Source organism: Colletotrichum acutatum (genome assembly GCF_030867785.1).
Source record: "Colletotrichum acutatum strain CBS 112980 chromosome Unknown BDZ83scaffold_54, whole genome shotgun sequence".
NCBI classification, from domain to species: Eukaryota; Fungi; Ascomycota; class Sordariomycetes; order Glomerellales; family Glomerellaceae; genus Colletotrichum; species Colletotrichum acutatum.
In genome coordinates this window covers 128,951-153,635 of record NW_026849048.1, presented here as the reverse complement: position 1 = coordinate 153,635, position 24,685 = coordinate 128,951, and the positions used below count along the sequence as shown (strand labels likewise).

The window sequence follows — 24,685 nt, the reverse complement described above, 5'->3', positions numbered from 1 at the left end:
CTGACTGACGGCTGCTCGGCAGTCCAGACTTCAATGTTGGTCGGTCAATAACACTCAATAATCTGAGAGTCTAAAGGGAGAAGATCCCTGTCTTGGCTTTACAACTACAGACACCAGGCAAGGTCAGGGAAGGCAGCTTGGGCAGATGCGCCGCAAAAAGAAACAAAAACCACATATCAAGCCTTTCCGGTGTGCAACAGCAGCGCAACAACAAGTTCTCCCTCAAGCCTCACAGCACCTCACTCCCGAATCCCAAGAATGAAGATGAAGGAAATGCGCCCATCCATCCGCCCTGCCCTGGACGATATGCACATCCGCATATGCAGCGCCTGTCCCTTGGAGAGCACCGCCACCTGCATCACCGCCCAGGCTAACCAACTTCCTCCCGGCTTCTTCCAGGGCATTGCGCATCCAGTGACAGCGGTCCACTCCAATCGTTTCCCAAGAGCTACCCACGCATCGTCAGTCAGATCTCACCATTGCGACTACCTACCGTACACTGCACCAAACAATGAGATGTCCTGCGTCTACGACGGCAACCAGCAGCCACCCAGACACTTGTGTGGCTCGGCTGTCGCAAGGGGACCAGGAACATGGAGCCATTCGAATGCCCTCCCCCCCCCCAAGCACGCTCTGTGGCTCTTCAGTGATCATAGCAGGGGACCATCAGCAAGATTTTTCCGCACATCACCTCACGACGATGGACGCGCCTGCATATGGGCTCCATGCATTATGCTCCATTTGCAGAGGATACTCGCTCCAGTGACGGGAATGACTGAGCTAGCTTCTGTACATCAAGAGTGAGAATCACAGCGCTCATCTCTCCTTGCGGAAACCTGCTAACTTCGTCGCGATGTTTCTGAAAATAGCACATGCAACGGCCAGAGTGATGTAACTCGCAGCTCAGAACCGAGCCGGTCTACAGACCCCTACCTCAACCAAGCGATAGTAGTCACCAAACAGACGAAACCCAGACACAAGTAACGGACGACTAGACTGTTTCTGTCTTACACCGCAACAACAGCTGCTTTTTTTTTTCTCGACACCTCTCACGATCCGGCCCCCACAAACATAGCACATTACATAGGGACGAATCGGACATGACTTCTGGCGCCCGGCGGAGAGCTTGCCTGTTGAAGGCAAAGCAAACGTTTGGTGCAGGCGGCACCGTCATGCGGTCGAAGCACCCGCCAGGAAGGACGACGACGGGCAGTCTAAGATGAAAGCTACATATTCCCCCGTTGACGCTAGTCTCTTAGACCGCAAAGTACCGTGCCGAACCAGCGGCCATCTGAATTTGCGCATGGCATCCTCGACCTCGGCGACCAATCATCGAGCCGTCTTGACAGAAGCCCTTCGAAAGGGCAGGACTAGGCTCTGTTCTGCGCTGGGTAGGTCTCTGTTGGAGAATGGAGATTGGAGAATGCTTGCCTTTGACAACTTTTGATAGTGAGGGGCCCCTCAGCGCCAGTGTCGACCAGACCCCGGCCACTGATCCTAGCCCCCTCTTCCGACGTCTGGCAATTCGCCAATTTGCTATGGAGTCGTCACTGAGGAGTGATGACGTTGATGGAGCAAGAGGGGAGTTCCACGGGTTGTAGAGAGCAACGCCAACTGTCGCAGACTGAGGAAACTTGTGGCTGGAAGCTTTGAACGGACGAGCGTGATTTCCCGCAAGAGGCTCACTACACTCGCGCTACTGACTACCTAGCCTGTACAGTGTCTCCTGGTGAGGTTCAACACCCACCGCAACTCTTCGTCGTTGAAGCACATCTCCCCATCGCGGATTGGGGATGGGCAGGTCACAGTATGCATGGTTTGCAGGCTGCTAATCTCGAAAAGTCTAGGATTGTAGACGATACCATCAGATGATATTCCCAAAGCGAGAGAAGGTCGAAATGGGCTTTGCATCATCGCTATGCACTGGGGACTAGGAGTTCATGGAAGAAACGGCATGCCAGAAGGATGATTTCCCATCGACTGATGACGTTTTCTCCCGTCGTCCAGAATATATGCGTACGGTACGTACATTTGGTGAGGCACTAGGTTTCCTCCAGGTCAATGGATACCTAGAACAGGGCAGCTCAGGAAAAGCTGCCCGCCCTTCAACGCCTTATCTTATCAGCCCACCAGCGGACAATTACCTCCGCCTGACATCATCAAGGTACGAAATTCCTCTCTGCATTCTGTCCAATCGCAGTTCGAGCGGAACCTTACCCGCGTCTATGCGATTCGCTGACGTCTTCATGCTGCAATTCAATAGCCAGGTACCTATATACCTCAACTGTTTAGGTAAGGCGTCGATGGTCGGAACGGTTGAGCATCTCGAAACCAACAAGACTTGGGCGGGCGTGATCGCGAAAACACAAGATACCAGCGAGCAAAATCCCATGACCCGATCTGCGGGATCTGGAATACGGTATCTAGAATACGGTAAGCGAAAAAAGAATCCAGACTCTGGGCACGTTTCCTGATCTCATCCACAGCCGCCACTCGCTACGGCCTACCCGCGATCATCGCCTCACAGCCCCCCGGGGAAAATATGCAGTTTCAAAGTCTAACGGTTCACGCAGTGGAAAGTAATCCAAGGGTCCTCTGACTCTTTAGTGTTTTGATGCCCCGATGCCCAAGGGAAAATGTCACCCTCCAAAAAGATCTGCCTCTTGAGGGGACACAGCCGAAGAGCCAGCGATGGACGCCGCACACGCCGGGCCAATCCCGTTGCGCAGTCCACCGGAGCTCTCGCCGATGGTCGTCAACAGTGGCAAATGCTGTCAAAACAGAGTATCCCATGGTAAATTGTAGTTCAGCTCACCAGGGGAGGCCCTGTAGAGTCAAGGAGAAGCGTAAACTCAATGGCAAGCGGCCTCCGAGATGTTGCAATTGCCGACCGTATCTCCTATCAACTCCACCTCTTCTGATCCTTTCTACGAAAATTTGTAATAGTCTTGTTGAGGTTGTTGACTTTGTCGATATCTAAACCGGGGGAGAGCAGAGTGAAAAGGATGAACCTCTGTCGTCATCAGCCACATGGTTTCGCCACCTGCACTCTGCTCATCCGTTGTGCCACAAGCAACCACAAGCACCACAGAGATCATCCTCGATTCTCCACATCTGTCATCTGTTTCACTTTGATGTCTTGTCCGGTCTTGTCCAGTGTGACTCTTCTTCCCCCACGCCGCTTGTCGATCACCTCTTTTAGTGCAAGTGTGTGTAAGCTCCTGAGCTCTGCTGACAGCTCTGATAAATCTCGATGTCAAACAACACCGTAATGTTACGCATCTCAGGCGCATGGTGGGATGCTGATTGATATCATGCATCTGATTTTGTGTATATCACTTGTTCATCAGATCCTTTCGAGCTACGTAGCCGAAGATCTGGTGGTTAATGTAATGCGAATTGTAGACGTACTTCTTCTTCATCATACAAGTAACATGTCCATTACGTCAAGGTCACTTGCTATCACGTGATGAGACATCGAAACATCAACCATAAGCATGATATCACGATTATTTTTTGTTTTTGTTTTTTGTTCTATTGCGAGAGAAATCCCAGTGCAGGCGGCATCGAGGTCTTGATAATGACTTTGCTATGCCATCTATAGATTTTGGGAGGTTCTTTTCGATCCATACGTTGCGTACTAGTAATAGGGATTGTTAACGCACAGTAAATGAAGTGGTATGCATTTGAAAATTATAGATGGCGTCTGCTGCAAATAGGTCCAACTACGTCAGCCAATGATGTTTCACTCATCTCTCTCGACTCGGTGCACAAGTCTCCAGACTGACACCCGTGATCTATGAGCTACCTTTCACGACGTGGAAATAAGTGGACGAGGATAATCACGTTCCCCGTAGACGAACTCTTTATTGAGATGCTGAGCACTCGAAATGGCCACGGCACCCGAAGTTGAAGAGTAGTCACCGGTCTGTTTGTTGCCATGCCATGTATCGGATACCTCGCTCTGCGAGTCTCGATGTACTTCGGCCACTGGGGAACGTATCGGTGTACCTGGAAGAGGCTTAAGTGAGGAGTCTTGGATAGGCCTCCCGTCAACCAACGGAAGAAGGAGCTGAACATGAACATGAGGCATCCCGGGTAGGCAGCCGGCGCGGTCGTACATGGTCGGTGCTGTGAGCAAGGCACACTGTTCACCCAATAGCTACCTTGCTAGGAGCATTTGATTACGGTCTTAGATTGAGAAGTGATTCGTTATATGGATGTCTTCATTGTTGCCCCTTTCAGGTATTGGTATCTACTATCTGCGGCCCTGCCAGCATCCCAACCAAATCCACTCTACGATGCTGATTACCAGGAGCTTCTCTGTCTTTCTATTCAACTGCCAGCATCCGATTGTGGATTACTGACCGGACCGCCGCCATTGGGCAGGAGAAGCGATATCCCAAAGCTACGATACCGAATGGGAACGTCGGCAAACTTAACGACCGCAGCCAGAAACTGCCACATACATAGATCGCCTCTCAACGCCTATTTGATGTCAATAGTCTTCATATTTCTCTACGCAAAGGGGCAAGCCATCCGGAGCTGGCCTTCAGGAACTGGATGAACATCACACAAAAGAAACATCCGCTGATTGATGAAAATGGGTACTGGCCCTCGTTCTTTCTATGAAGATGCATGTAAGGGAGGAGGTCGTGATAATCTCGAAAGGGTTCTCGTCACCTAGATATTCAAATTAGTATATCGAGGCCGCGACGATGCGAAGGGGGTAGTACTGACTCCGTATGATGACGGTGAAGCTGTTGCCGCAGCTCAGGATGGCTGGTATCCGATCTTTCCTTTCCCTCCTTTCCTTCCGTCCACAATGTGAGTCTCAACGAGGTGGACCGGGCTTCTTCATGAGGACAAAGTCCTCCTCGACAACTTTGTCGTCCTTGGCCGGCGGGTCCTCATAGTAAGGGTCCCAGCAGTCGTCATACTCGTCATCGTCCGCAGTCTCGAGGGAGCTCGCGTGCTGAGGACGAGGCTTGATGATGCGACGAGGCTTCTCGTGCTGCTGCTGTGCGGTGGCAGAGCCGGCAACTTTGCCAGCAGGGCCAGCAATCTTGCTGCCCTCATTCTCGGCATTGGCCATCTGTTGAGTCCTCTCTTTTTTCTCCTCCTTCTTCTTCTGGTCGACAGCCTGGTTGGTCTTCATGTTGGGCTTGCTGTTAGTTGCGTTGCGGTATGTGATATAGCAGGTGTCTTGATTGAATTTGTATAGCAAGGTGAAGTTTCTTGAGAATAAATCTTGTTTCTTCGATGATCCTCGACGAGACAAGAAGGTGAGGACTCTCAAGGCTGCCCGGTTAAGCTCATTATCGTGGGCCTCAGGACGCCCTCTTGGGGCCATTGTAAGGGTTGTGTGTGAAAAAAGACATCTGCAGTAAACCCTCGCCACAAGAAGAGACCTACTGGATCGGGGGGACAAAAGCAACCGGCCTGCTGCCAGCGCTCTCTTCATCATTCGGAAGAGCCAGTCCCACGGCATTATGTCTAGGTGTTATCCGTGATGTACTCAATGATTTTGGACAATGACTTTGAAAGTTACCTGTCAACCTGAAGCTGCTGGTCCCGCTCACAAAGACACGAAAGTTGTGTGAAAGCCCGGAAAACAGTTGCCTTATTGCCACAAAACACTCGTCTGCCTGCTTCAAAGATTGCTGAGATGGACCCTGGACTTGACAGCTGAAAGAGCAGGAGGGAACTACGTGAGGACATCAGCACATCTATCTGCCGAGTGATCGCCTTCCAAAGTACCTGCAGGTAGGGGGCTTCGAGGAGATCGCAGAACCTGCCCATAGACATATTCGATACTCAAAGCACCATCACAGAAGAATCGGGAAAACTATAGTATCAAACATTCAAGCTGACCGAAATATCGACGATACCGCGCATGGTTGGAAGCAGCGGACAATGTGGCACATGTCTTGGCGATCTGATAACAAAGTCGTCCAAAGTGTAGCAGCCAAGTCGTTTCTGCATAGCCTCACGTTCTCTACTTGTGTTGAACCCGACTTGGCGCGGTGGAAGTCTGATCTTCCGGCTCGAGATATCTTTTCTCGTCATACATCTGACACGACTAGGTAATGGACCGAGAGCAGTGACCTGAATATGGTAGCTGTAGTCGAGAAGCAGAAGGCATTTACCTTGATGGAGCATCTATGCGTACGTTTAGTAAAGCTCAAAGCTACCGTTTCCATCATGGGCAAAGTTGACGAGAAACGGCGGGGTGATGGGAAATGCAACAGGCTCACTTCGGATGTGCATGCAAAATGGCGAGGTGGGAGGGCAAACGCAGCCGAGAGTTCCCTCCCTGAAGTCGCTGCGGACCGCGGCCACGAAGCTTAAGTTGCTAGCAAGACCCTTGAATAGTTGGGCTCCGAGGCAGCTTGGCGGCGGTATCGGGGCTAAATCTTAACCGCACAGCCCAGGGTACGGAAACTAACAGCGCAGACATGAGATGGCGAAGCAAGTAAGCTCTCGGCGATGGTGTCTGGGCAGCACTGTGGCTGATAAGGTATTCTTTTGCATCCCAAATCTTACTGTAGGGAAGAGGAACAGGCAAGATAGGTAGTCGTGTGTTGAGAAACAAGAACTGGGTTCCGCCGTGTGCTGAAAGGTCGGCTAACAGAGGTGAAGTTCCCAAAACGAACGTGTGCTTCGCAACCGCTGCAACCTGACGTACAGCTGGGTATCTGCGGAGCGCGGGAGACGATCTGATGTGTCTGTGGGTGCGGGTGTCTCTCGGAGAAGGATCGTCAAGTGTGGCATCCCATCCCGAATGGATACTCTTTACACTCCGTATGGATGGACTCACGGAGTACCATTCAGACAACGTCTTGGTAGGTATCCGTGCTGGGTGTAGAGTGTCGTGAATGTCTGGCGATGCAAGGTCGTGTGCCGATGTGCAACATTATCAGACAACGGATGAATCAAGAAAAGACGGGGGGGGGGGCGGAAAACCGGAATCGGTCAACGGCAGGGGATAGACTCCTAGAGCTAAGCAAGGGACAGGAGAGAGAAACGGTGGTGAGTGGATGGATTGAATGGCGGATTGCGTCGCAGTCGGAGGTGCTGCAGCAGGTAGGTAAGGTATCGGTAAGAAAGAAGGCCAAAGGCGAGGGGCCACGTCGGGTCCGTCATGTCAACGGGAGCTGGCGACGTCAGGGCAATTTCGATTTCGAATCGACGCCATTGCCAAGGCGCCGTGTAATACACTGCGCCTGTTGTGCCAAGAGCCTGTCGGTCAGTTGCTTGTTCTTGTGAGGCGCTTGCTACTGGGTGCAGATGCATGGTGTACTTCCTGTATCCTGTGTTGAACCGATTGGTGTTCTTTTTGCCACCAGGACACACAACGCGCGGCTGCCTCCCTCGAATATCTCTTATGGGTTCGCATGGTCTGTAAGAAATGGAAGAAGTCAAGTTGATGAACAACTTGATAGAGAGAATGGCAGTGCACAGATGGAAGGGAGGGGAGAAAGATGGGAACCTAAGCGCAAAATGGAGCAAGAATAGCCGGGGTGCCTTGCATGCAGAGTTTTGCGGGTTGGACGACCCAGCAGGAAGCAACAGGGTGGTGGCAGCTCAGTTTCGGCATGAATTGCTCACAGGCACAGGACGGAGACGTGCTCTTGCTGCTGTTGCTGCTGAAGCTGGGAGTCCAGCGTCATCGTGGGCCCATTCGCGCTTCTGATTGGGCGCCAAGTGTTTCTTAGCGGGAGGTGTCCGTTACCTTAGTGCCTTCCACTAAGGTACTGCGTACGCAGTGGATGGGTGGCTGCCAGTCACCCAGTGTGCCAGGTTGCGGCTTGTCACTGAGTGTGTTGCACATCCCCACTGGGGGGAGGTGTCAAGGTTGCGCCGCTGCACCATCTGCGTAACTGATACGGTCTGGTCTGAGAGTCAGCACCTTACCGGGCAAGAACAGGCAGTAAAAGTATCCGTAGCAGGCAAAAACGGCAAAAACGGAGGTGACGGATTCTGGGGCCGTTCCCAAACAGCGAGCTGTCGCGCTGAAGTGGCACACTGCGAGCCGCCCTCATCCCTGGAGACCTCAGCCTGGGCAGCCCAGTCCAGCCCAGCCCAGCCCAGTAGGTACGTCGCCATCGCCATTTTTTGCGCCGTGATTAGGTCGCCTCTACTACGTATTTTTCTTTCCTTTATCAATCTACCCACTCGGACCAACCTCATATCATCGTGCCTTCCCTTCTGTGGCTGACAACTCCCGGCCCCTCTGCCATCACCTTTACCTTTATTCTGCCCTTCCCTTCTTCCATCTTTTCCCCCTTCCACACCTTGTCCATCAACTTGATACCTGCACGTGCTTCCTTTCCTCAAAGACTTTCTCCCAATCGACGAGCAGCGACACCAATACACTAATACTACCTTCGCACTTCCTCATGTCTCCTACCGCCAGAGAATGAGAGCTTGGTCGCAAACTTCTGGAAAAGGCCGAACTCTACTGTGGAGGCCCGATACATACCACCGATAATTCCGACATCCAACGAAAACCCCGATCACCGACTTCATCACCGTACCTTACTCTTTCAGTTGCGATCCGTCCCATCGCCGACTATCCGAAACATTCACATCGTGCTGCTTGGGCCCGACTACAAGGTCAACGCGTCGCGCCAAGCCTCTTAAGAACCTTCCATCAGCTTTGGCCGCCCAGGACCTCCGTCCTGAAGCCCATTCTACCTCCGCCTTAACCTTCGTCCAACTTCGACATCCGCAGTCCCCGTCTCTGCGCTCTCTTTAATATCCACGGCCCAGAATGGACCAACAATACTTGACGTCGCCGACGTCGTTTCGACTGGCAGATATAGCTCAAAACGTATACGAAATGCCCCTCATGGCTATGAAGAAGCCTCACGATTCACACCCTTCCATGGGTAACTTGGTTTTGCTCGTCTTCGAGGCTGTCCTTGAGGTTGTTTGTGTGAGCTTGCCGGGCTACATCATTGCCCGTCTTGGCCACTTTGATGCTGAAAAGCAAAAGTTCTTGGCCAACCTCAATGTCATGCTGTTCACGCCATGCCTCAGTACGTCTATAATTCCACCTCGCCTGCACGATATTATCCTAGTAGCCTTACTAACAGTGTTCCTAAGTCTTTACCAAGTTGGCTTCGCAACTGAATGCTGACAAACTCCTCGATCTCGCCGTAATCCCCATAATCTTCATCATTCAGACTCTTGTCTCCTGGCTTGTCGCTACCGGCGTCGCCCGCGGCTTTGGCTTCAACCGCCGCGCTACTAACTTTGTCACGGCCATGGGAGTCTTCGGAAACTCAAACTCCCTGCCCATCTCCATGATCTTGTCCCTGTCGCAAACTATCAAGGGGCTACACTGGGACAAGATTCCTGGGGATAACGACGACGAGGTCGGTGCCCGTGGTATTCTATACCTCTTGATCTTTCAGCAGCTCGGTCAGTTGGTGCGCTGGAGCTGGGGCTACCACGTGCTGCTTGCTCCCAAGGACAAGTACCCCGAGTACCAGGACGAGCGCGTCGAGGAGGGACAATACCCGGGAGATCGCGAGACCGCCCCCCTGTTGAACGAGTACGATGATGGCACCGCTACTTCCCGCAGTCACTCGAGTGATGACCTGTCCAACTATGAGCCGGCCGGTCGCACCCCTGTTGCTAGCAGATCCAGAGCCTCTCCCGCCGATACCGAAGACGAGGACGACGACTACCTTCCCAAGAAGCCGATGAAGACCAACGGTCTCGCACCCCTCAATGGTAACCATCCCGTTTTCGACGGAAGTGGCGATGAGATATCGTCCTTTCCCCGCATTCGTAACACGGATGAACCCGAAATCCCCGAGGGAGTCAAGGGCTACCCTAGCCGCATTAAGAACGCCTTCAACAACACCGTTACCTCTGCTAAGCAATCGACATCAAACTTCTTTGCGAGAGTCTACAACAGTCTGCCGGCCCCCTTCAAGACAATTCTCTCGGCTCTGAGCCGCTTCGCCAGCAAGTTTTACAACTTCTTGTGGGAGTTCATGAACCCGCCTCTGTGGGCCATGCTCAGCGCCGTTGTTGTTGCGTCTGTTCCGGCCCTGCAGAAGATCTTTTTCGAGGAGGGATCCTTCATCAAGAACAGTTTCACGGATGCTGTTCAGTCCAGTGGCGGCGTCGCTGTGCCCTTAATCCTGGTTGTTCTTGGTGCCAACCTCGCTCGCAACACTCAAAAGAGCGAGAAGATGCGGGATCCTGAGGAGGACCAGATCGGAACCAAGCTCCTTGTCGCATCCTTGGTGTGCCGCATGCTCCTGCCGACTTTGATCATGACCCCTATCCTGGCCGTCTTCGCCAAGTATGTGCCAGTCAGCATTCTGGATGACCCCATCTTTGTCATCGTCTGCTTCTTGTTGACCGGCGCCCCGAGTGCTCTGCAACTGGCTCAGATTTGTCAAATCAACGAGGTCTACGAAAGTGTCATGTCGAGAATTCTCTTCCAGAGCTACGTCATCTGGTATGTAGCCAAATATGCCCGGACTTCATTCTCTGCAAATACTAACAAATATTGTAGGATTCTTCCATCAACCTTGGTGCTCGTCATGTGCGCTTTGGAGGTCGTGGAATGGGCTGCGTAAGGTCTGTGGTGTTTTTTTTTGTTCTGGAGGGCACAAGGCAATAGGCAATATAATGGTGCCGTTGATTTTCAACAGAAATGGTTGAGGCGTTCAGGTATCCTCAAGACACGGCGTGGCTCGGGGCAAAAGCAAAACATGAATTGGCCCTTTGCCATGTATTATTACAACACAAGCGGAATGGGATGTAGTGGGCTCCCGCATACTTGAGTCTGAGACAACAGGTTTTTGAGGGGATTTCTTTGCGTCATTGACGCTTAGCAATGTTACAGCGAGTGTACATAGTAGTAATAGGAATCTGGACATTGTCATGGAACTTACTCCTGATTATCTGTCTCCATACTGTCCCCTGAACATCATGTTCGATACTGATTGAATTCAATACAAACCACTCACTGCTATACCTTCCATCCTCATTTCGGACGCCCAATACCACGTAAGAACTATACTAGTAGGAGCAGGTCATCACCTCAAATAGACCTTGAACAGAACCAGGTCAGCAGCACCATGTTAGATGGATCCATTGCAATACGGCTGACCATTACGTTGAATCGATGCTGTTCAACCCTACCTGCCGCATCTAGATGCCTGTGTCAGGCAAGGTAAGTAAACGACTGAACCGCCATTGCCCGTTGACCGAACCCCACCGAAACGCGTGCCTTCCCGTCAGGTCCCCGCCAACTCGGTGTGGATCCACATGAGTCACGTGATCACACGTCAGTCCTGGCACGACAGGAAAGAGGATCGCGGTTTGCGACGCCTTGGCCAATTTTGCCATCCTGTCAACCGACATTTTGTCCCAAAACAAGCAACCATGGCGTCCCGCACGAGATCCCTCTCTCGCGACCGCTACCGCGATCATTCTCGATCATTGACACCGCTGTCAGACCGGTCTCGCTCCCCAGTCCGTCGCCATACGTACGATTCGCGATCTCCGTCGCGTTCCAGATCTCCCACGCCGCGACGGAATGGCAGACAGAGAAGCGAAAGCCGCAGCCGGAGCCGTGGAAGGAGCGCCAGTCCTGCCATCAGAAGCACCAAGGTAAACTTGCATTCGTGCCCTGATAATCGCTCGCGCTGTCATATTTCAAGCTGCTGACTCTGCGTTGGATTAGGTTGTTGTCGAGCGATTGACCAAGAATATCAATGAAGCCCATTTGGAGGAGATCTTTGGCCAATTTGGACACATCAAGGATCTTGACCTGCCCATTAATAGAACTCGTCAGTATCTGTCCTCACAGGGTCGACCTGACCGGCCCCCGAATGGATCCCTGCTACATGAGGCTGACATTCCTTCTCCTCCAGACGGCACTAACCGCGGCACTGCTTACATTCTATACGATACCGAAGCCGATGCTGAGGATGCTATTGCTCACATGCATGAGGCACAGCTTGATGGCGCGGTGATCAACGTTTCAATCGTCCTTCCCCGGCGCAAGATGTCCCCAGCACCTCCTGCCGCTCGACGTGGCGGAGGCTCCGATGCTAGAGGCGGCCGAGGGGGAAGAGCTCAGGGCGGATTCCACGGCGGCGGAGGAGGCGGACCCGGCCCTTTCGGCCAGAACGGTCCCCGACGGGGTGCATCGCCGCCTCAGGGTCGCTTCGGCCCCAGATCAGACACCTACCGGCCTCGATCGCTCTCGCGTTCCCCAAGCCGATCTCCCGTCGCTGCTCCTCCTTCCAGAGGCGGTGGTGGAAGCAGATACCGAAGCCGCTCAAGATCATACTCTCGGTCTCCGTCACCACCCCCGAGACGTGGAGGAGGTGCCCGCGGTAACGACCGCAACCGCCGAAGAAGGAGCCCGAGTCGAGACAGCTACGATAGCTACGATAGCCGTAGATCCCGGTCCCCGAGCCGTAGTCGTGATCGTGGCGGTCGCCGCGGCGGCGGCGGCGGCGGTGGCCGTGGTTACAGATGAGTCAATCTTGGAGCGCCACTGGGCGAGATGGGTTTGGTTTGTGATTTCTCTTTCAGGCGTTATGAGGAACGAGGAAAAGTCGGCTGGGATACCCCGAGGCAGGCGGCGGGTGTGGGCATTTCAGTCGACCCGTAAGACCTGATTATGCCTGCACGTATTCTCAGCTAATAATGCGTAGATGAATGCTCAGATTGCTGGATCTTCACACATGTTTCTCGCCCTACCTCGACTGGTGACTCAATGACACGAATCCGCCTTGCGTGCGGAATTCACTGTGTATTTTTGACATTCTCGGCTCGCAAAGCTACACTACACCTGATCACTAATCGAAAAGCCTGCAACTGTCACGTAAGAACCTCCCGCGTGGGTTAAGCGTTGCGTATGGGCTTACGCCGGAGCTTCGTATGGCACAAACTGGCAACACGATTTATTTATTTTGGTTAGTCTGAGCAGGTTGATTGGATGGTATTATGACGAATAGGAGGGCAGAGCTCGATGATCGGTCAGTCTTATTTCGCTGCTTTTCGCCTTTGCCGCAATCCTTCAGCCGATAGAGCCAACCCGATGAGTGCAATTTCCTGTGGAGTCTTGCCGGCCGTTCCCGCAATACATCACGGTTCTCAAAGGTTCCTGCGCTTTCGACAAAGTTCCTGGCCATCTCGAAGAGTCACCAAGTCTAAGCAAGGGCGAAATCTGTCCGAGTTCTTCTTCGGCGGTCGCGACTGAGTGAATTCTCGGGCGGAGAAAGTGGATGCGGTTTGGGCTTGATTTGGTATCATGTGAGCTTACACAACCTCACAGAACGCACCCTTTTGGTCTTCGCCCGATTGACATTTCAGGAGATGCAGATCAACCGGTGTTGCCTACGTCCATGACGCCTTTCACAGCGATTCGATGTTGACTCAGCTTCCATACGTGGTTATTTTTGACTCCTACGGAGCGAATCGATATCGGGGCAATAGGTAGCGTGTGGCCACTTCGACTCTTTCTGACCAAGACGTGCGGTTGCTTACGCCGAAGTGGAGGAACTGACAGCGCTATTCCGGATGCTGTTGAACTGGATATCACCTCGTGGACTACCTAGAAAGAATATGCACAGTACCTTGGGGCCGCCACAAGTGTACGACGGTTGACAGAGATTCTTCATCTTTCGGGTCACACAAACTCCATGGGCTTGGTTTCGGGCACGCTGACAACATATCTGAACGCGCACCCTCATTTGGCACTGATGAGACCCACGCAACATGCAAGTCGTCATGGTAGCTGTCAGAGCCAATCGTAGGCTGATCAAGCTGATCCCGATACTGGAATGAGGGGCAGTGGCCCCTGGGAACTCGTTCGTTCACGCAGGCATCACACCAATAACTCCGCACCCACCGCCAGCCTGATACTTCACAACCACCTGGCCGGTTCACCCAAACAAAACACCGTCGGCGGCAGCAGCAACATCAGAACCGGCAGCCGGGTACAAGATGATAATGTCTCGGCTCTTGGGTAACCCTGCTCTATTACCTACTGTTGCTCTGTCCCCCCATCAAAGTGCTGCAACAATTCTGCAGCAGGGGGTTTGAAGCCGGGGCGCCCGACAGTAACCCCCTACTCGCCATGGCTCACCCGCGATTTCGGCTAGCGAGGGCTCTTTCTGACTCAAGAAACTTGCTTTCAGTCGTCTTACAGCATGTTCAATATGCCGCAATCCACACTTGGGTGGCAGCGAGCCAAGTATTGGAAGCGGCGCAGAGGGGAGTTCCCTCGTTGTGAGTTTGGTGACTGTTTTCTACCCCAGTCAAATCCCCCACATCGCCCACTTAGGAGAAAGCTAACCTGAGCTAAATAGACCAAAGAGGTCAAACGAATGCATCTTGACCTAGTCGACTGCCTTATAACACTGGGTCTCATGATCCACCAGGCTGATCGAGACTGAAACGCCGTAAATGCAGGAGATCGTTCTCGGCCACGATCCAGCACTCCATAGAGTTTGTACAACGTCGTCGTTCAACGGTTGACAAAGCCTCGGCATCCTTCAGCCCTATGGACTTACACCCTCGCCCTGCTCCAGCCTGCTGGGTGGAAAGCGTGGAACAACGTGGGATGTGGGTGTGGCCAAATCCGCCCCGTCGGCTCTGCGCTAGACCGGATAAACGTACGCACTGCGTCCTTCGCGTCAACTGGCTTACGTCCTGGACATCTTGGATCTCTCGTCTACCCCCAGGGTGCTCATTTTGTTCCGGTGTCAGCGTGGCCGTGTCTCATTTCGCCTACCCTCCACACCCCATCTTGGAACATCATATTATCTGGATGTGTATTGGACAAAATCCGCGCGAGCCACACCACACCCGGCTGAGTGGCCCCGCGTTCATCGTCTTTCTGTCCCCAAGCCTCCTGATGGGGGCCGTTTCTTAGCCTCTCAGTGTGCTCCAAGGCCTTTTGTTCTGCTCAACTTACGTGTTCTGAGGTGTCCGCTCGGCCGGCCCCGACGTGCTTGCAGTCCGGAATCAAAGACCGGAGGACGTCGTCGCTCACATGACGGACCACCTCGGCGGGACTCTTACCACCCCCCCTTAGTCGGCGAGTGGCGCCCAGGCAGCAAGTCCAGAAATACTCTTTGGTACTGCTGGACATTGTACCGGGCGACTGATAATCAGTTGAACAACAGGTCTTCGACACATTCATGCCATCGGCGGACCGGTTGACGATTCGTTGCCTGGCTTGACTGGTTACACAGCGGCTTTCAACGAGGCATAATCCCGCGTTCGCCGTTGACATCCCATGCTGTTAACTGACACACACTTCACCCGAACCCTGCCGCACTAAGTTTGGAGTAGGATGTCCATCCACCCCTCCACAGCCATGTTTGCCTATTCCTTGCCCGCGGGGGCGCCCTTCCTACCCACTCTCTTGGGAGCCTTATGCCGAATCTGGTTGGTCGTTCCCGGTTCCTGGGAGCCTGACCGGTAGGCTGTATGTGCTTCGACTTGCCTTGCCAGAGAAGCGGCTTGAGATCCCTACGGGAAGGGAGTACATAGTTGATGTATCCTTTCGAGAGACCCCCTTCCACCCCTTGTCACACGCGATGCTTGGCAGATGAGCTATGGTTGTCGTGTCACACAAGGCAGTAATCTTCGCGCTAAGCGTCAGGTCAGTTGCCGTTCAATGTCTTTGAGGACATGGTGTCGGAGGTATGGACATGTTCCATGGACTAGCCGGGCAATGTTCAACGTTGTGGTCTGTGTATGTGGCTTGGTGTATAGGCAGAGCCTCATGGAGAGTTCGTGAAGACGTATATAGGAGACGGCTGTCATCTAGTCTGAATGTCTCAGATGGCAGAACTCTATCACCAAAACCCTCGATCACTCCTAGCGAGACTCCCAGAAATTACTGAATCAGTCACTTCATCATTCTCTGAACACATCGTCTTTGATACCTCATATTCACCAACTTCATCACACTTGGCCCCCAAATCCTGAACAACTCCAACAAGGCCACACTATAAAATTACACGTCTAGAGAGGCACACTTTGCAACAATGTTGTCCCCAATATACTCAGACATCTTGAACAAGATCTACGTACCAACACACATCTCAGACGAAGACTCAGACATCTTTGAAGAGATCCACGCACCAACACACATCTCAGAACAAGGCTCGGGCATCTACCCAATCACTTTTCCCGACCCTCCTCCAACGCCACCCGGCGGCGGTCCTCGTGGACCTAACCCTTGGCCAAACGTGCCTACACCGCCGAACAGTCCCTAAGCTGGGGGACCTTTTCTGCCACGACAATTAGCTTGGAAACTCTCTCCGGTCTACACCAATACGTCCAATATGTTGTTCGTGACCGCACCCGTTGGGGAAGAGAAGAGCGGAAAGAAGACGGCAACTCCTGCTTCGGGTCAGAAGCAGGACAGCGCGTTCTCCTCGGCTGTCAATGGAGACTCGGCAACTACCACGGGACCATTTGAACTGCCTGGTTGCCCCGTCAAGAATCCGGCTGTTAGACACGGATATTCAGCCCAACAGCCGCCGAAGCCTCAGGACCCCGCTAAGCGATCGTCTTAATGGCTTTTTAACTGGCAATACCTTTTCGACTCTTCCCTTGGCTCAGCTCGTACCTTCATCCTTGGTTTCTTCGATTCTCATTCCCTTCGCAACTTTTATATCATGTACCTTCGTTCCCCTTTCTTTTATCCCCGTCTCAAGCCCTCGGCATGAAGACGCCAACACGGGGACCAGTTCACACGCAAAGCATACACTAGACTTGCATTCTCTGCGAAGAGAAAACGCATCATCCGCATATCATTAAGCAGTCGTTTTCAAGGGTCTCCCTTTTTCTCCTATTGGTAGCAGGCATTCACGGTATCAGGCAGCATTCGCTTTTTAAGGTAGAAGAGAAATGGACGTCCATGTAGTCAATATACTTATCAACATGGAGTTTATATAACTGCACCAGTCTTCTTTTTGATATGTTCTAGGCGGTCTGGAGTGAAGAACATTATTGTTTGTGACTCAGAGGCACTTTGACTCTCTCTTGGCTTGTGATCCTTGAGATTTCCTCAGTTATGTCTCAGGTTGGCCTACGTGGGCAAAGCGGCGCGGCATCGCTGTGGTATTCCGCTTTAGTGAGGTCATATAAGAGGCTCAGGTCATTACTAAGTATTTATGAAGTAACCTAAACCCTAAATGAGGCCCAAAGAGGGATTGTTCCATGGCTCAATGATATGAGACTATCTGTGGAACTAAGGTGTACTTATTGTGGCCACTGTCTTCGCGGCATTGCTGCTGTGGTTAGGATTCATGAAGCAAATGCGGCGAGATGTATTACACTTCAGGCTCGAAGCACCCGGCGGGGGCTTTTTGGGTTTCTATACATACGTTTCGCGTGTTTCTTGAGGGCAGGCGGATTGATTTCATATGGGCATGAGGACTTGAGCTGGGACACGGGGATTCACATCTTTCTCTTTCATTTCCATCATGATTCGGTTCAGTCACAGTCAAGTGCATATATTGTAGCACGCTTCTCTCACAAATTCCCGTCATTGGTACTATCCGGTAATACATCAACCGACTTATCCCAACTTTACTCGCAGGCCCCGGAAAACCAGCATCATGTCCATTATGATGGTTGGGAGATCTCCACGACACCCGCAACACTTTCTGCTGAGATGTCGTTCTAGCCATTCACAGACGAATGATATTCCAAAAGCCTCGTACTACTGTTCTACTTTGTGACGGTTCAGAGCCATCGAAGGTTGGATGTCGATCAAGTCAACACTCGGATTCGTGCTAGACATGCTTGTATAGCTGGCCACTTCCGCAGCGAAATTTCCCCAAGTCCAATTTTACACCTTGAGAATAGAAGCTGGCAAAATCACTACAAGGAGAAGGCGGCAATAAGAGGCAAGGAGTGGGGCTTCTGATGCTCGTGTTTTCTGTCCTTGCATACTACTTCAATCGAGTATCGGTCATCTTCGCAGGCGTGGACTAGGATAGCAAACCTTAACACAGTCCATCTCTACGTTAACCACGTTGCTTCGTTTTCAACGGTTCGTTTGAATGCTCAATGGATACGGGCAAACACTAAGGCTCGTTCCACAGTCCTAGACCTTCATAACGTTCATTCAACACGCCAAAAGACCTCAGGAAAACCTAGATATTCCAAACCCATTACCGAAAAGGATAGGTTCAGGAGGTTTCATGGAAAAGAGTATACCGCTCGAGCTTCATGGCTGCGTTTCACTCTGTAATTTAAAATTCGACAAGACTGCCGTGACGCGATGATGACGGGGCACCATGGTCATTCACTTTTCTTCAGACTGTATCAAAGACTATTACAGCACATGTACACTTCCCCCATCATGAGGTTGTTGAAAGGGACCTTAGTAATAGAGCAAGCATGCCGAATCCTTTGTTCTTGTAGAGCTTCTACCGAGGAACTACGAATAAATGTGACATATGTGAATCCGATAGGTGCTTCTCCACGTCTCATGCCTCTTCGAGGTACCCTCGTGGTGAAAGCAAACGATTAGGCTGAAAAATGTAGAGAATAGGCAGACGGAGCCTGGAGGAGTTTGACGCATGGCTCAAGGTGGGCTTTTTGATTCAAATGGTTCATTTGGCCATGATTACGTTCACCAACAAGACGACTCGGAGGCGACGAGGCCGGTGAAGCCGGCGAATGTGGGTCAGATCCGGAAGAAGAACCGGTGGAGGAAGGCCGCTCACCGTGGGCCCCCGAAGTACCAGAGAGATTTTCCCACGCTGGAATCGCTGAATACTTTCCTCATCCTATCCAAGAAGTCACATATCACCGAGGAACCGAGCTACTTTCAAGGCTCTTGGTATCGTTCAACCTCTCATTGAACCACTACTACTAGTCCAGCTACCTCACAAGAGCTGTTCCGGTTGCTTGATTGATGTTGTTCAGCCCTTTCCTTAACCATAGTCAGTTTTCGCGGACTCATGGAATCCCCATTGGAAAGTGAGCAATCACGAAATGAATGTCCAACCACGTGAGAACTAGGTATTGCAGACTCAGGGGACTCATCGCTGCCGGCAGGGAGAGCGTGCTGATCAAGACAGAGAGCATGAGCGCCGCGAAAACACCCCATCAGAGACCCCTGCAAGGCAATGCTGGGCAGGGCGTAACAGGGCAAGGGGGGACCTGGCATTCAACTTGCATCTCGTGTTCCCGTGGCAGACTGCAGATGCGATGGTCCCGACTGGGATTCGCGAGGTGCTTCTGCAGCGGCCACCTGTTGCCGAACCTCCAATCTCGTTGGTCGTCGTGGTCCACGCTATTCTGCACTGCAGCTCGTGTTGAGGAGGGGAAGGGGGGGAAGAGGACACAAAAGGTGTAACCTTGGCCAAGGCAAACTGGCTTTCTGATCAAGTTACCGGATGCGCTGCCCTGTCGTGCGCACCGTGTCTCGATTATGGCCTGGCAATTGAGGAAGCTCGTATCAAGATCTTTGATAAGGCGCGAGAAATCTCTTGGTCAAATTGGCAGATCAGCCGGAATCACTTCCAGTTTCCATGGAGCGCTCGCCGGTTCCCTGCACGTTCGCATTTCGTTGAGAAGGGCGGCGGTGCCACAGGCGAGCGAAGACCACATCCTAACTTAAACTCTATTCAACTTAACCTTGTATTCCAAAAGCTGATCCAGCCGAGACACATGGTGAGACCCGCAAAGTGGTGTGTTTCTCAGTAAACTGCACAGCTTGCGAGCAAGACTCCAAATCACATCGTTGTCCAGTCCACCACGCGACAGCTTCAGCCCCAAAACAGTGTCCTCCAATGACAATGTCACCGCAAGAAGCAACCGCTGTTTTACCTTATCAATAGGGCGCATTGGGGGGCTGGTGAGCTGGACCGGGAACGTGGGCAAATGCCACCCCCTCTGTCTGCCAGTCCTTTCTTATTTCCTCTTGGCCGTGTCACTTTCCCATGCAGGGCTGCATGGGAGACGTGTGGACGTGTAACATGGGGTTTCTCCCTCGCCCCTGGGTAGTTGGTTGGCTAGCAATCTAGCATTGCTGGGCCTCCTATGCTCCATGTTGCCGGTTTCCGCTCGCTATCTCTCGAGCCTCAAGCGCGATGTTGCTATTTGCCGGGGGCCTTGTCAACCGAGAGTCTGCAGAGGACTGTCGGCAGATCAATCGCCAACGGTCACGGCCACTGGTAAGTAAGCAAATCTTAGTTGGCCTCTCTCTCGGACAACAGAGCCATCTCTGGCGTGCCTATTTCCGGATATCCCAGCAGTATTCGTCTTATGTTGAACTGTGCTGACATTAAAATGCCAAAATCGAGTGTCGACACGATTCAATCCAAATTTCCTCCCAGCTTCTTCGTCAGGCGGTCTGCTACTGACGCACCGTATAGTATGTGTTTCTGTGAGCTGTTCCAGCAGGCAAGACACAAATCTCAACCACGCCCTGGAATCAATCACATTGTAACTGTAGTAAACATTTTCCTCTCTGTTTCTCCCAGTGGCTTTCTGCCAAGAAGCTTCTCCCGGCGTCGCGGCACCAGCCTAACCCCCCGGTTCTATGCAGAAGAGAAGATCCTTCCCAGGGGCTCGTCGATATTACCGGCAGCCCAGGGTTTAGGGTAACCGTCGTTGGTCAAGCAGCAGGCCTCTCACAGCCTCTTTAAGCGGCTCACCCTTCTCCTATGGGCCGATCGCCGTTCCGAAAAGGCTCATTCAATGCTCTCGTAATTGCTGCGGTTGTTCTGATCGGGTTTTCGATCTCCGACCCGTGCCGTGTTGCCGTCGTGCATTTTCGTGAGAGCAACATCGTCGCGAAGTCCCGACATCAAGTGAGGCTATCCGCTCTCCTTTGAACAGCTCAGTCGTTTCCCAACTCTCCCCATCTTATTCCGTCCTCCCGTGGCCGACCATGAAGATGTTGTCAACGCTCGTTCAAGCTGGATTGTTTGCGTTTTCATTCTCGATTGAACGTGTCGCTGCTCAAGAAGACGACCTTGGAAGCGTTCTTCAGTCACAATCAAATTTATCTACATATTATAACTTGATCAAGGTAAGCCTCGAATACCTTAGGGAGTCATCCCAGGCCTTATCATTCCCGAGCAAATTCCATAGATGTGCGAAACCTTCGAGTCTAACGTTCAGCAGAAATACCCCGAAGTCATACTCAAATTGCCAAATTATGATGGCGTCACTGTAAGTCATTATGAACTGCATCGCCAGCCACGTTTCGATCATGAGCCAGATGTTAATCAACTTCCCTGATCAATGCTGACTGAACTTCCAGATTGTTGCGCCGTCAAATTTAGCCTTTGACAACATCCCAGGCACCCAACTAAACGGCATCTGGAATGAATCAGACGCCTCCATCGCCGTCCCTATCCTAGAATACCACATCCTTCAAGGCACAGTTTCAACTGGCGCCCTTGAATCGGGACCCTCCGTACTTCGGTCCTCACTCCTCCTCAACAAGGCCTGGACCAACGTAACCACCGGACAAAACGTCCTCGTCAACAAGCAGCCGGGCGATGTCATCGTCTTCACCTCGTCCGAGGGCATCCGCACCACTCAGGTCGAAGGGGACATCAAGTTCGCCGGCGGACTCATCCAAGTCGTCGACAACCTCATGATCCCGCCCGCCAGGCTCGAGAACACGACGGAATCGTTCAAGCTCCCGGCCTTCCTCGGCGCTCTCTACGCCGCCAATCTCATTCCGTCGATATCGGAGGAGAAAAACGTCACAATTTTCGCACCTCGCAACGAGGCTTTCCAACGCGTCGCTGGCTCCCTGAGTAGCCTAGATGAAACCGCTCTGAAGAAGTTCCTAAACTACCACGTCGTCCCCGGTCGGATCCTAGCCTCCTCGGACCTGAAGAACGGCACCAATCTCACCACCCTCGCAACAGAGGACATAAGCGTCATCCGGTCTGGCAACAACCTCTTCCTCAACTCGGCGCAGATCATCCAGCCTGATATCCTCGTCGCCAACGGCATCATGCACATCATCGACAACGTGCTGAACCCAGACGCCCCGACCATGACGCCGAACCCCAGCGCCGTTACACAGGCGCCCGCTTACCCCGAGAGCTCAGCGTCCGGGCTGCCATTCACAACGGCGATCCCTTGTACCGTCAGCTGTCCCGTGACGACGACTGCCAGTCCCACGGTGGCTCCAACGCGGTCGTCTACAGTGGGGGTTAGGACTACGACTAGCCCCGGCGCGGCGGTGCGAACTGGCGTGGCTGCTGGTGCGGCTCTGCTTGCGGGACTTGCCGCGTTGGCTTAGACTTTGGTTTGCTGGAGCTGGTTGGACGAGGGAGCACGAGACGACTATACCATCATACAAGATAGAATACCTTAATATTGGACGACGTGTAGTGTTTGATAACGGCTTCGAGGGCCTCGCTCCAAATATTTGATCATTTAGCCAATGTGTTTGAAAGTGAGTTACAAGCTAGCTGTGGTTACGACCTCTTTTGATGTTCAAAACATGACGATATTGAGAGGCAAAATACTCTTGATCGTGTCCATAAAAACTGTTAGTTTTACTTGCAATGAAACTGGCTGCTTGATCTCCATTCTCTCACTAGTCTGATTATTGCAATACCAATTGAACATCAAATCCTGCATCCAAGTCTCAGGTTACTTCGCCTTTGACACCAGGCTCACGATATTTGCGACGTTTTCCGGCACGCCATGTTGCTGGTCAATCACAGCCAAATGAAGTTCATAGTCTAACATCAAATTTTCCATATTTAAAACCGCTGCCTGCTCGACGCTAAAAGCATTCAAGCTTCAGAACTGGACTTTCTACGTGTATTAGAAGGTGGGGAAAATAAATTCTTCGCTGACACATGACTTCTCGCCTATGTCCTTTCGACTTGACCGAGCCTTCATCTGGTAGTCAAATTGCTATAGACACGTTCTCGTTAGCAATGACCAGTGAATATCTTGCCATCCGAGTACTGCCAATATGACCGCCTACTAACTCGAGTATGAATTCCCAGATCGCCTCGATTACCACGTTTTTGAAGTCTACCCACGTATTTGATGCGAGTATAAGATGGATACGTTGGACAACCAGAACATGGCATCGTACTCGAAACGACTTCTGGGCAGTAGTTAGGGACGCTTTAAGTTGTGTTCATGATGTCTTTATAAGATTCTAAGTTGATCTAGATGTTTCAAGACTACTCTCTGACTTACGAGACCGTCTTTCACAGAATGATCTACGACAGAACACACACAAACTTAGTTGATACACGGCGAAAATGTTTTATCTCACAATAGTTTCTTGAAGTAAACGGAGGGTGGCAACACTACGGATACGTTGTATGATGGCCCTTCATCGCTTTATCTCTACCATATCTAGCAACAAGCTCTTGAAGAAATTGTACCAGTACCATATCAGCGCCAGGGTTGTACTGCTGATTTCGATATGCGGTGTCGTTCAAAGAATACGGGTTACAGCTAAGCAAGTGACCCTACAACCCGTGAACCAGACAGGCTATGAGGCTCAAGCTCAAAGCCGTGGCTCCAATGGTAGCAAGTTAACATTTAGTGTACAACAAGCCCGCCTCAATTCGTTCCAACTTTGTCAACCGCATCTTTGAGGAAAGATAGCTATCGACCGGTACTCCTCAAGAGACCACTGGCACTGGCACAATCTCATGACAGAAACGCAAGGCCGCCGCCAGAGGTCTGCATCTCGCCACACCAGCCAAGTCACACTTTCCCGCTGCCAACCGGTCAGCACATGTCCAGGACGCCAGCATCTGTCAGATCACCGGGTACAGAGAAAAAACCCTGCTTCCAGCGTGGCAAGAATGCATGCCCAGCTGTCCAGCTCGCCCAGGATTGGGGCCTTTCGTCGCTCTAGCCCTTCTGTAGAGAGTCAATGCATTGCATGCAGAGTACCCTGTTCTGCCTGCAGCAACCAAAGGCTACTCATCTATGTAGGGTTGCTGTCGACCAAAAGGACAATTTCTGCCTTGGCACAGCTGCAGATTGACTTAGCCTAGGTCAACCACCCAACAAATTCTATGCCTCTCGATAACAACACATCAGCCACACAAACACGGCTATCAACGACAACCGAACACAAGTAGACAAGCTCAAACGCAACAGGGTTGGATATGGACGATGGCACGTTGCTCCTTCGGCCGTTGCCCCAACTGAAACATACGTTCTGGCTGGCACTCTGGCCCCCCCCCAGATAACGGCACAACGGCCAGACTTACGAGCTGCGATGTCAGCTCGATTGGACCACAGCTCACCAACTGTAGACCAATCCCAATGCAAGACTTGCGCAGCTTGACGTGGTGGGCAGAGGGGGAGGCGTCGGGAGGGTAGGGGTTCCTTTGCCTTCTCGATGCAGGCGCCTTTTTCTTCCTAAAATAACCGGTTAGGCGAGCTGCAAGCCTGACTGGCTGGGTGGAATCGAAGCCAACGTAGAACACGAGAAGGAGGGGCAGCCATGTCGGTCTGCAAACGGCGGGGTTGATGAGCTTGTACGGCGACTGACTGGCTCGTCCAGCCACCACACCAACGGCTTGAACGACATGCTCATGGCCTCATTGCGGTGCGAGACCTTTAAGCGTCAGACTTTGATGCAACGTCAAAAAAGCTTCTTGAGGTGTGTGGCAAAGCACAAACATACTCAGAACGAATGACGGTATTC

The 24,685-nt window shown here is 52.1% G+C and overlaps 6 protein-coding genes across 6 annotated transcripts; 4 read left to right on the top strand and 2 right to left on the bottom strand.

Moving 5' to 3' along the window:
• Positions 1 to 258: 258 nt before the first annotated feature.
• On the top strand, positions 259 to 2,980 carry BDZ83DRAFT_652351 (uncharacterized protein; the record flags this gene model as incomplete). The annotated part of the gene is made up of 6 exons (XM_060510518.1): positions 259 to 461; positions 2,047 to 2,164; positions 2,264 to 2,267; positions 2,293 to 2,433; positions 2,632 to 2,794; positions 2,947 to 2,980. The coding sequence occupies 6 exons, from the start codon at positions 259 to 261 to the stop codon at positions 2,978 to 2,980; spliced, it is 663 nt and encodes a 220-aa protein (XP_060364325.1).
• Positions 2,981 to 4,834: 1,854 nt separating this feature from the next.
• BDZ83DRAFT_752767 (uncharacterized protein) lies at positions 4,835 to 5,158 on the bottom strand (the record flags this gene model as incomplete). The annotated part of the gene is made up of 1 exon (XM_060514247.1): positions 4,835 to 5,158. The coding sequence occupies one exon, from the start codon at positions 5,156 to 5,158 to the stop codon at positions 4,835 to 4,837; it is 324 nt and encodes a 107-aa protein (XP_060364324.1).
• Positions 5,159 to 8,776: 3,618 nt separating this feature from the next.
• On the top strand, positions 8,777 to 10,604 carry BDZ83DRAFT_578997 (membrane transporter; the record flags this gene model as incomplete). Its single annotated transcript, XM_060505190.1, has 3 exons — positions 8,777 to 9,044; positions 9,112 to 10,483; positions 10,541 to 10,604. 3 exons carry the CDS (start codon positions 8,777 to 8,779, stop codon positions 10,602 to 10,604), a joined length of 1,704 nt encoding a protein of 567 aa, XP_060364323.1.
• Positions 10,605 to 11,106: 502 nt separating this feature from the next.
• On the top strand, positions 11,107 to 12,955 carry BDZ83DRAFT_358108 (uncharacterized protein). Its single transcript, XM_060502561.1, has 3 exons — positions 11,107 to 11,643; positions 11,717 to 11,822; positions 11,907 to 12,955. Exons 1-3 carry the CDS (start codon positions 11,299 to 11,301, stop codon positions 12,518 to 12,520), a joined length of 1,065 nt encoding a protein of 354 aa, XP_060364322.1. The 5' UTR covers positions 11,107 to 11,298; the 3' UTR covers positions 12,521 to 12,955.
• Positions 12,956 to 13,369: 414 nt separating this feature from the next.
• Positions 13,370 to 15,142, bottom strand: BDZ83DRAFT_652347 (uncharacterized protein; the record flags this gene model as incomplete). Its single annotated transcript, XM_060510517.1, has 3 exons — positions 13,370 to 13,600; positions 14,562 to 14,648; positions 14,966 to 15,142. The coding sequence occupies 3 exons, from the start codon at positions 15,140 to 15,142 to the stop codon at positions 13,370 to 13,372; spliced, it is 495 nt and encodes a 164-aa protein (XP_060364321.1).
• A 5,781-nt stretch (positions 15,143 to 20,923) lies between these two features.
• Positions 20,924 to 22,291, top strand: BDZ83DRAFT_579014 (fasciclin domain-containing protein; the record flags this gene model as incomplete). The annotated part of the gene is made up of 3 exons (XM_060505195.1): positions 20,924 to 21,058; positions 21,154 to 21,201; positions 21,293 to 22,291. The coding sequence occupies 3 exons, from the start codon at positions 20,924 to 20,926 to the stop codon at positions 22,289 to 22,291; spliced, it is 1,182 nt and encodes a 393-aa protein (XP_060364320.1).
• Positions 22,292 to 24,685: the final 2,394 nt, after the last annotated feature.

Bases quoted from the DNA above. Each gene is read 5' to 3' on its own strand.
- BDZ83DRAFT_358108 (XM_060502561.1), top strand. From the start codon at position 11,299: ATGAGTCACGTGATCACACGTCAGTCCTGGCACGACAGGAAAGAGGAT. The intron at 11,644-11,716 runs GTAAACTTGCAT...GCGTTGGATTAG, and splicing joins CTGCCATCAGAAGCACCAAG to GTTGTTGTCGAGCGATTGAC. The intron at 11,823-11,906 runs GTCAGTATCTGT...CTTCTCCTCCAG, and splicing joins CCTGCCCATTAATAGAACTC to ACGGCACTAACCGCGGCACT.